The sequence below is a fragment of the Typopeltis vanoorti genome, chromosome 1 (genome assembly GCF_054136105.1).
Source record: "Typopeltis vanoorti isolate ZY-2024b chromosome 1, IOZ_Tvanoo_1.0, whole genome shotgun sequence".
NCBI classification, from domain to species: Eukaryota; Metazoa; Arthropoda; class Arachnida; order Uropygi; family Thelyphonidae; genus Typopeltis; species Typopeltis vanoorti.
The window spans coordinates 138,655,125-138,667,303 of record NC_143549.1 but is presented as its reverse complement, the minus strand read 5'-3'; the positions used below and the strand labels follow the sequence as shown (position 1 = coordinate 138,667,303).

General features: G+C 37.8%; 1 protein-coding gene across 1 annotated transcript in view; it reads left to right on the top strand.

The window, feature by feature from the left end:
- Positions 1-12,179, top strand: part of LOC150110468 (uncharacterized) — a 183,249-nt gene that overhangs the window by 153,009 nt on the left and 18,061 nt on the right. Inside the window, exon 3 of the mRNA XM_090399190.1 lies at positions 3,769-4,035. Coding sequence (XP_090255316.1) covers positions 3,769-4,035 — 267 coding nt within the window. The remainder of the gene's footprint in view (positions 1-3,768; positions 4,036-12,179) is intronic.

The following is a 12,179-nucleotide window of genomic DNA, read 5'->3' as shown; positions in this document are numbered from 1 at the left end:
GCTGGACTATCAACTTGTTTTAATCTTCAATTATTGGATGTGTTCCACTCACCAACATCTCTCTATGTAAAAAATCTACTCCTGATACTTCTCTTCCTGCATTTTACAAAACTTCCAAGAATGCCTTCTCATTCTACCCACCTCACCTTCCATTCTTTTTATAAGAATGGAAGATGAGGTGGGTAGAATGATTTTGCAATTTGCATCCTCTCAGCTTCTCCTCACAACCAACATTCCAGAGTCCTAATATTGCCTTGGTTACTCATCTCTGGTCCTTTTCCAGTGTTTCTACATATCACACAATGAACATTAGGTGACCAAATCTGAGTACAGTGATTTATGTGTGATTTGAGCATCATTTACACTAGTATGATATACACTGATACATTGCTCATCTCTTGGTATGGTCACTATGCTGTCATAACTATTCACAGGTGTCATCTTTCCATAATTATTCTTCCTTTTGCTTTCCACATAGTTGAAGAATTCACTTGGATTATCTTTAGCTTAACTGGCAATCTCCAATTTATGTTGCGGTGTGTTAAAATTTCAATAAAAGAGTTTATAGCACATTGGGTAGAATTCTGGCTAGCATATATCTGCATGGTGGGGGTATCTAGAAGGGAAAATGGGTCACAAGTAAAATACCACATGACTCAGTACTTGGATGGCTGTTGTTTTTGGGCTTTTATATGATTGATATTGCAAATGATTTTTTTGGGGGGGGGATGCTGAATTGTTTGCAGATGATGCTAAGCTGGAAGAGATATTCCAGAATGATGCTATGTTGATATAGTGGCTTTTCTGTGTGTGTGGGGGGGGGAGTATTTGAATCAAAGGGCTCAATCATGTTGGAGGTTTAAAGGAATATTATCAGCACTGAGAAAGGATTAAAACTAATTTTAATGATTCCAATATTTCATCTCAGTCACTGAGACATCTTCAGGGATTACAAATAACTTTTTGTAACAACACAATGATAAGTAAAAACACGTTAGTGAAACTAAAGTCCTATCTAGGAGGTGTGCGCTCTATGGGCGTTTGCAGGTGACCTAGTCCTGAAGTTCTTTTGAAGAGATGGTCTGGGAATGGAGAAGGAATCATCTCTTCAGAAGGACTTCAGAAATGCCATCACCATACCCTACATCTGTGGCACATCTGAAAAAATAGCCAGGTCATTAAAAAAGTACAACCCCCATATAGCCTTTAAGCCCCATAGTAAACTTACTACCCTTATCCGTTCAATCAAAGATTAGCTCCTTCCTCTCTCAGTGCCTGGAGTATATAGAGTATCTTGTTCCTGTAAGCTGGCTTACTTCAGACAGACAGGCAGATCAGCAACCATCCAGATAGAAGAACACAAGTCATACATCTGCAATCATGATTATGATCAATCTGGCCTTGCAGACTTCCTGTGGGTTGTATGCAAAACAACCCACAGGATCTCCTGGAAAAAAAACACCATGCTCCACCATAGTAAATTCAAAAAATGAAAGACTGTTTTTTGAATCTGCATCTGCACTCAGAAACCAACCAAATTTAAACAAATACGGTTGCATGAAACTTCCCAAAATTTGGGAAACATTAATTATCAGAGATGCCTCTTTACATCCAAGGCCACCTGGAAACACCAATAGAGGGTGCACCTCCTAGATAAGACTTTAGTTTCACGCATGTGTTTTTACTTATCATAATACAGTGATAAGTAAAAACATGTATTGTATTTATGTGTATTGTTACAAAAAGTTATTTGTAATTCCTGAAGATGTCTCAGTGACTGAGACGAAATATTGGAAGCATTAAAATTAGTTTTAATCCTTTCTCAGTGCTGATAATATTCCATTAAACCTCCAACATGAATTCTTCACAGCACTTAGGCCTCAACACACAGACTGAATCAAAGGGCAACATAGAAAAAATAGTTGAGGCATCATGCCATATTAATGTAAGAATAAATTAGTTACTTCAAATTCAGGAGCCAGAAGTTATTATTATTATCATTATTAACAACTGATCACCGTGGAGTCAGAGACTCATCGTGGGAGGTACACACTATCACACACAAAGCTCATCCAACCATGTTGTGTTTGTAGACACTAATTCAAAGTGTCTACAAACACAACACAACACAACACAACACACACACACACACACACACACACACACACACACACACACACACACACACACACACACACACACACACACACACACACAGGCACTACATTTCCACTCACAAACCACTCTCCATTCAAAGAACTTGCTCCTCACTTTTGGTCACAGCCTCTTTATACAATTTCCAGAGATGGCTTCTTGTTCTACTCCTCTCTCCCATTCTCTGAAAAATTTATTCCATGTTACCCTGATAATAACCCCTGACTAACTTATATGTCTCAATCATATCCTCCCCCTCCTCCCTATTCATGAATTTTTGCAATTTACATTCTTTCAATCTGTCTTCATACTTCATAATCCAAAGACAACTGACTATCATTGTGAATCTTCTCTGGACCCTTTCTTACATATCCTTGTCACCATGAAAAACCCGATAACCACAATAATCCATATGAAGCCTGATGAAGACCTTATGCAATGAAATCTTAATCTCTTTATTTCTTTATGTCAAGGTTTTCTGCATTATTGCCATTATCTGATGTGACAAAACTTCAGCAATGTGGCTCCCCAATTTCGGGTCCTTTTCCACCACCATCACTCTCAGATCTCTCATCTCCTCTACCTCCTTCAAAGTTTCCATGTGTATACTTTGCATCCCATTGATGCTTACCAAATTTCAGAACTGTACACTTTGTGATATTGAACTGATAGTTCCACTTACTTACCCATTCATGCAATCTGTTCAAGTCCTCTTGTAAGGCCATAACATCCACTGGACTCTGCATTGCTCTCCCCAGTTTTGCATCATCTGCAAACAACTGCATGTTTAACTATCACTATTTAACCCATCCCAATATCATTAATATACAAATTGAACAACAATGGTCCTAAAACTGACCCCTGTAGTACACCACTAGTGACCTTCCTCTTTTGAGATACTGCATCCCCCCTATATACAACTTTCTGATACCTATCTGAGAGCCAGTCACTGATACTCAGATATCCATTATCCAATTCCAAATCCTTCCTTCAAATCACATCCTTCCAAATTTAATGTATTTGGAAGGATGGCTGGTGAAGAAGAAGTCCAGATTGTTAGGCAGGTAGTGTTAATTTCTGTTAGATTACTGCTAACAGCAAGAATCTGGCAGCTTTATGTTTTGGGAGTGTTCTTATCTGTATTTTAATATTTCAATGGCATAAGCATTTTATACCAGTTATCTGGATTTCGTGTATTATTTTTCATTTCATATTTTCTAGAAACTACAGAAACAACAAAAGATATAATTTTTTTTGTCCTGTTATTGTCTTAATGTTAAATGGGCTGAAACGTCATATATTATTATTATTATTATTTGACACCTCCAGGGTGTCAAATAATAATAATAATGTCTAATCTTTAGTCTAAAGTCTAAAGATGCATCACGGGAGGGCACCTACTCTACAACTCTCTGTCTCCACCACTCAATCCACCAACTACAACTAACCGCAGCTATACTAACGCCATCTACCATCAACCACTACTATTATATGAAGGAATTAATTTGGTATCATTAAATGAATACTTATTTTGTATCCATTTAGAATATATATATATATATATATTATACAGTTTAGAATGTATTACATATATATAGTGCTCATTTAATTTAGGGACCAGATCTATGAAGTTGTCAGTGGAACAAAAGGCAGGAGGTTCAATTTCACTAGTGTGTTTGTGGATGAACGTGAAGGTGATGCTGAGCCTAGCAAATCACAGCTACCAGATGGCCCTCCAGAAACAGGCCATCATCATGATGGTTATGTGGTTTATCAGACATCTGTCCACTACGATTATCACCTCCCTACCCCATGGCCTTATGGAGCTGTACCAGTTGCAATGGCAACTGCCTATCCCACAGATGTTTTCCACAGAAAAAGGTAAATGGAATACTGATAGAAGGAGGGACAGGAAATATTAGTCTTTTATAGGTTTCAGTTTCATTTTCACACATCGTTATCATTATTATTATTATAGAACTACCATATGAAGTTACTGATATGTCTAATCTATTTATTGTCAGTATGCCTACCACCCTTTGGTAATGCAGAAGAATATTCTACACGCACGCGCGCACACACACACACACACACACACACACACACACACACACACACACACACACACACACACACACGCTGCTTTAATTAAGGCTGCTTTCTCAAAAAAAAAAAAATATCCATGAAAGAAAATTAGTTCATGGTTATTTACAAATGAATTTTTTGTATACATTTTACAAAAAAAAAGCAAAAATATAAAGTTCACCCTCAAAGAGCATTGCGTATATGAATATCCATCTCGTTTTAAATAGTAGGTCATCTATGATCAAGATGGCCACAGTTGATATGGAAAATTTCAGCCAATAGCTCATTTACAATGAGAATTTACATGAATCTATCAGCTAATCAGCTGCCTACCTGATTGGCCATGTGGTTAGTGTTATCCACTCTCCAACCAACAGGCTGTAGATTCAAATTCTCTCTTGACATGATGGAGGTATGTGATGACAAAAACATTTTGTGGATGGAAACCACATAAAAAAAAGTCCAATATAGTGTGTAAATGTATCTAGTGGTGGTGTAATCAATTTAAAGAAACTGACAACATTGAGAAATTTAAGTCAGTGGTATACCTGTGAACTTCTCAAGAAATCAAAACCACTGTGTTCTGGATATATTTTTCTGAAATATGAAGAAGTCAACTACCTATGAAGTTTGGAGTTGGAATGTCACTTAGTTCACTGTTTACAATGTGCTTGAGAAACAGATCACAGTATAAGCCTTATAAATTGCATATGCTTCAGCATATTCCTGAAAGTGATACCCAAGCCTGTTTTGAATTTTAATAATAATATTATTAAAATTCATTTATTATTAAAATAATAATATTATTATTAAAATTCACAGGAACCTACATGGACTCCAAACAGCATTTAGGCTCTTTAGTTATTGTTAAAGCAATCAAGGCTATGAAGCCATTTTACCTTGTCTGATAACTGTGGATGTGTTCTTTTTGCTGGTTTGTCTGTTTTGCAGGAGATTTTGAAGATTCATTGCAGGAGGCCTGTACACTAATCATTATTTATGCAATATGTATTATCTCTGTTTAAACTCATTCACTGACAAAGAAGTCACGACAATCTGGTAATCCATTCCACTAATTCATCACTCTACAAGCAAAAATAGCTATTATGCGGACTCCTGTCTTGCAGAGTCTGGTGGACAGGAGGAAGAGGGGAGATATGATAGAGACCTACAAGTTGGTAAGGGGTTGTTATAGGATTAATGCTGGAGAAGTTCTACATAAAATAGTGGGAGATAGGGGAGAACCAGAGGTCATCCCTGGAAACTGTATAAAAAGGGTGTGAGTAGGGGAGTGAGAGGCAGGTTTTTTTTTTTTTTTTGTGCAGAGTTGTGAATGATTGGAATGCCTTGCCTGAGAGTGTTGTGTCTGCAAGGAGTTTGAATGTGTTTAAGACACTGTATGATGAGCTATGTGTGTGTGTGTGTGTGTGTATGTGTGTGTGTGTGTGTGTGTGTGTGTGAGAGAGAGAGAGAGATAAAAGGACCTTCCAGATGAGTCTTTTCTTGGTGTGTAATAATAATGATAATAATAATCATTTTTACCTGTATATACTAGTATTAACTTGTATTATTATTGTTATTATTATGATTATTATGATTCAGGTCTCCACAGAGTCACGAGATTCATCATGGGAGCCTACTCCTTGAAATCATTGGCTGTTGGCAATGCATTCCACAATTCAATCACCCTCCATGCAAAGAAATCACTCCCTACCCCTTTGCTCACAACTTCCATTCATAGCTTCCAGGAATGGATCCTTGTCCTAACTCCTCTCTGTTCTACCAAATGGAAGAACTCCTCAGTCAACCCTCTAACTATTTCTCAAGTCTCATTCATATCACCTCTTCTTCTATCTACCCAACTCTGCAGTCCACATTCCCTCAGCATATCCTCATAACTAACATTGTACAGTCCTGATGTCATCCTAACTCTCTCTCCATGGTTAATTTATCCGCTTCAAATCCTGGGTATCAAATTTGAGCACAATAGTACAGGTGTGATCTGATCAGGGCTTTATACAATGATAACTCTTTTTTCTCTGCAGGTCAGCATCCTTCTCAGTATTGCAACAATCCTCTGTGTTACCATCACATCACCTTTGCAATATGTTCCCTGAATTGCAGGTTTCTATCAATTACTACTGATTCCTTGCCTTCCCCCACTTCCTCCAGTACAGTTCCTCCAATATAGCATGCAGCTTCCCATCGATGTATCACAAACTTCAAGACTTTACATTTTGCTTTATACACTTCCACAGGTATCCATTTTTGACAGTAATCTTTTCTTGTTTCATCACTACCCAAATAAGCACCTTATGATCACTCTCACCAACTGGCAGCAGTATAACAACTACATCTTTTGAAGTTATCATGAAATCAAAAACATTAAACCCTCTAGTTGCTTGAATCACATGCTGCTTAAGATACTTATCTCTCAGCAATTCCACAAACCTCACTCTCCTTGTTCCCATGCACTATCTCCACCTTCCATTTTATATTCCTGTAATTAAATAATAAGTTTAGTTTAATCCTTTATCCAAGTGTGAGCAAACAAAGTTTGCGCCTGAAAGTATCTTCAGGACTGGGGTAAGGTAGTGCAACACCAGAAAACTCATTACAAAGGTGGAGAAAGCTCTCATCACTCCTATCTCAGTATCTCCCATAATGCAAAGCACATCTCCTTGTGGATATGTGTAATGCTATGCATTAAGGCAAGGGTCACTACCCATACCGGTTTCGACCTTTATTGAGGTCTCGTCAGTGGGAGCCAGGCCCAGTAGTGGAGATACAAAGTCATAAGCAACGAGAGGTCATCCTAACCTATAGCAGTTACCAAAGGGTGTGCAACCTTATTATTAAATTACTCTGGATTCAGAGAAAGATGTTGAGAGTTTATTTTTCACTTGGGTAGACTATAATAAGTTTAGTTTAATCCTTTATCCAAGTGTGAGCAAACAAAGTTTGCGCCTGAAAGTATCTTCAGGACTGGGGTAAGGTAGTGCAACACCTGTAAACTCGTTGCAAAGGTGGAGAAAGCTCTCATCACTCCTATCTCAGTATCTCCCATAATGCAAAGCACATCTTGCAGATATGCGTAATGCTATGCATTAAGGCAAGGGCCACTACCCATACCGGTTTCGACCTTTATTGAGGTCTCATCAGTGAGAGCCAGGCCCAGTAGTGGAGATACAAACATTAACATTAACATTTCTGGCTAGATGGGTGTAGCAAAATTGCTTTTCATATTCCCCTTTGTCTTGTAATTGAAGAACTTTGAATGGAGTGTTTGTGAGCTATATGCTCGCCCATTGAGGGCAGTGAGGTTAGTTGCATTCAGCTGAACTTAAAATAGATTTTGGTCTTTTATATTTGTTGATTTCTTCTTCATTATATTCCGAGGCTTCCTTGATTAATGGGTTTGGATGGTTACTTGTCATGGTAAAGAAACTTCTTAGCTAGATTTATGAGAAAGAAAGAGATATAAGGGATATTAACTTCTCTATGGATCTGGGTGTTTCTTATGAACCAGGGGGCATCCAGAATCATCCTCAGGCACTTATTCTGTAATCTCTGAAGTTTTAGAATGTTTGAATTTGTGGTGTGGCTCCAAGCTGGGGATGCGTAAGTGATAACCGGTCTAATTACCATCTTGTAAATTGTTAATTTTGTTTGCATGTCCAGTTTGCTTTGTCTGTTGATCATTGGAGATACAAAGGCATAAGCAATGAGAGGTCATCCTAACCTATAGGAGTTGCCAAAGGGTGTGCAACCTTATTATTAAATTACTCTGGATTCAGAGAAAGATGTTGAGAGTTTATTTTTCACTTGGCTAGACTATAATAAGTTTAGTTTAATCCTTTATCCAAGTGTGAGCAAACTTGAGTAATTTAATAATAAGGTTGCACACCCTATGGTAACTCATATAGGTTAGGATGACCTCTCATTGCTTATGCCTTTGTATCTCCACTACTGGGCCTGGCTCCCACTGACGAGACCTCAATAAAGGTCGAAACCAGTATTGGTAGTGGCCCTTGCCTTAATGCATAGCATTACACATATCCGCAAGGAGATGTGCTTTGCATTATGGGAGATACTGAGATAGGAGTGATGAGAGCTTTCTCCACCTTTGCAACGAGTTGTCTGGTGTTGCACTACCTTATCCCAGTCCTTTCAGGATACTTTCAGGCGCAAACTTTGTTTGCTCACACTTGGATAAAGGATTAAACTAAACTTATTATAGTCTACCCAAGTGAAAAATAAACTCTCAACACCTGTAATTAAAATCTCCCCTCAGGATCACCTTCTTTTTATATACCCAACTAATTTGCCTAAACATTCCATAGTCGGTATTCTCTGCATTCCCTGGCCTATAACAGCATCCTATCAGATATACAAACCCGTTTATTTCAGCTTCACACAGATTCAAAATTTGTGCATGCACTATCAACTTCCACAGTTTGCAGACCCAATTCCTGTGCAATCATTAACAGCACTCCCCCCCCTCCTCTTTTCACATTTCTATCCTTCCAGAAAATTATATATCCTTCTAATTCTATTCCCGACATCACATCCTCCTCAGACAACCAAGTTTCACTTATTCCAATTATTTTTGGGCATACTGACTCAATCAATGCAACAACTCAGCTCTCTTATTTTGAATACTCCTTACATTTGTGTACAAGCATATTAATCCCTGTGTGTTTGAGGCCATTCTACCAGTACTAACATTCTCTATTCTAGCTTCTATATCACATCTCTTTCTTTGGTCTGACCACTCTCATTTCTGTGATCCTGACTCTGATTTCCATTTCTACCTTTCTCATACTCACTTTTATGCATTCCATCATCTTGCTGCTGCAACCACATCTTCATCCTCATATCCATCTTCTTCCTGTTGTATAATCTGTTTATTTGTGCTATCCTGCTTCACAAGGAGGCTGTGATCATTTACTACATTAACTTCTTGACTCTGTGCCTTCTCAGAAAACAATAGACTTTCTAAATGTCCAACACCAAACTCATTCTAATTTAATCCATCAGCTTTAAACCATTCCAACTTCCTTTCAAATTCACCACAGATTTACAATTTGAACCCCCTTTGCCTGGCACAACTCAGCAATCTTACTATTCATTATCGCTGCTCTCCTTGTCAATTCACTGTTGTCATATCTGGGCAACATGCCTACGACTTTCCCAACAACACTATTCTTCTTTGCTTGCTGCAACAACTTCCACAAGTCTCTATCAGCAATCTTTTTCTCCCCAACTTTATGCCCACTACTACCACTAATTTTGACACCAGGTCTTTCCTTTTCTGCAGTGCATCAGTTACTTGCTTCATTGTTTCACCAGTAAAACATATTTTCTGCACTTTATTAGTAATCAACTCTATATGATTATCCTTTGACTCTTTCTTCATAATATTAACTTCCTCCTTCTCATCATCATCAACCAATCTCTTCTTTAGATGTTTATTATCCTCTTCCAGGATGTTTCATTTTGCTTTTCATTTTCACTAACTCCTTCTTAAGCTCTTCTACTGTGTTCCCAATGCTTGTTCCCATTTCTAATTGCTCTAATCCATAGGTTCCCAAAGTGGGTGGTACCGCCCCCACTTTGGGAACCTATGGATTAGTGGGAACCTACGATCCCACTATAGCCCCCCCCCCCCCAGAAGGCTTCAGCCTTCTAGGTGGGCTATAGTGGGATCAGAAGCATTTGGGGATGTTCAGGCGGTCTAGGGGTCGGTGGCTCTTTATAGAAGAAATTAATAATATATATTTAAAAATTAATTATTTTCGTGATTTTGCGATTAGATAATCATTTAAAATTTAAATATTGCATTTTAATTCATCTTATGCCCGTCTTACATGATCAATTTTTTTTATCAATTTTCTATTTCAATTATTTAATCATTTGAAAATTTACCATGTCAGATAGAAATAGATGTCAATTTTCTATGTCAATGAGAAAATAGAGCATGTATATATGTGTATATAATAGGGGGCATTACAAAATTTAATTGGGGGGTGTTACAAAATTTATGTCTTGCAAAGTGGGCAGTGGTCCGAAAAAGTTTGGGAACCTATGCTCTAATCAATCAAGACACTTTCCACATATGTTAATGCTTTCCTTCTTCTCATTTACCTAAAGAGTCCACAAATCTTTCACATTTTTTGGTGCATACACATAGCAACTTTCACAATGCATCCACTGTGAAAAATCCAAGGCAGAGCCAGACTTTTGTACAGAAGTCTTCCATGCAGCTGATGTAAGTTTCTTTATGGATGCCATTTCAGAAGCAGAAGCAGTACAAAAAAAAAAAAACAAGTAGCAAAATGCAATATAAACAACAAAAATTTTCAACAACAACACCGCTGAAAGACACTTGTATCCAAACGGAAAACGTGTAGCACAATTTGCGATAAAATGCCACACTATACACTAATTCCTTAAGTAATTACATTGAAAAACTTTTAAATGAAACAAACAGTGATAGAAAATGTTCAAGAGGAATTCAAAAAAAGAGTACATCTTGAGGTAGAAAAAGCTCTCCGAAGCCTGAAATAGAAAAACTGTTGGAGTAGATAATATTTGACAAGAAATGCTCAAATATGGTGGTATAAAAGCTATTATTATCATTACTACATGACACCTCCAAGGAGTCCAAAGACTCATCGAGGGAAGAAACCTACTCTACAACTCTCTATTTCCACCAACTACAGTGAATTGTATCATCTACACCAACATCATCCTCTCCCCACCAGCACCACCTCCACCACTAGTATTTTCATAGACAATCACAAACATCCATTCCCATGGCTGGATTTGAACCTGCATCCGTTTGGCTGGAGAGCAGATACACTAACCACTTGGCCAACCAGGCAGGCGTATAAAAGTTTTGCAGTACCTACACAGCATAATTTACAAGGCCGGGTCAGAAGGTCAAATTCAGATGATTGTAGCAGAGTTGTCATAGTACCCATCTCTACAAAGGAGAAGAAAACTGAATGTGACAATTACAGAGGAATTTGACAACTCTATATTATTTTCGACCATCTAATGAATGCAAGAAATTAACATAAACTGGGTTGTATTGTTGGATCTTGAATGAAAGGATTTCCTTGGAAAAATATTTTGTTTCAAGATTCAACAAGTTTAGCTAAAACAATAACGAAAATGCTTGTAAATAAGTAAAGCTACTAATTTGTTTAAAGAATTATACTAATACAAATTCTGAAATATTAATTAAAGGTGAAAGATGTCATTTATTTGTAAGAGATTATAATGGAAGAAGTATTCTGTATAAAATATATGTTAGAGCATAGTAACAGAGGTTCAAAGTCCATTAACAACAACTTCAGATAAATTGTGTAGCCGACTTGCAGAACGGCATGTGCTCGATGTTTTTTTTCAGGACACGACACAAGTACGGAGTACTCCAGGAAGATAGAAATGAAAATAGGAGATGTGCGCAAAAGAAGGTGCAGGGCAGAAAGATTTGGTAGTGAAGAGGGTGCTAGAGATACGAGGTATAAAACGGGTTTGTAACCCCTGTTCAGGGCTTTTTAGGTTTTTTCATCTGGAGTTGCTGGAGAATTTCTTGTGGAGTCGTGAGGAGTTTGAGTTCGGGATCTAATCGATAGCGGGCAGCTATTCTCTGCTGTTGGTTCGCGATGTCATACAGAAAGAATAGATGAAGAAATATTTGGTACTCTTCCGAATAAGCTTGAAGAAACTGGCTGCCACACACGTCCACATGGATCGATCTAAGCTATGCTGTTTCCAGTCAAGAATGAGATGGAAGGACAGAACAATGAAGTCCAAATCTAGCCCGTGAGTCAGTCACCAAGGACGAGATCGAACATTCGGAGGGAAATTATAAAAAAATGACAGACTGAATGAGTTCCAGGAATGTCATCATCATCATCATCATCAAA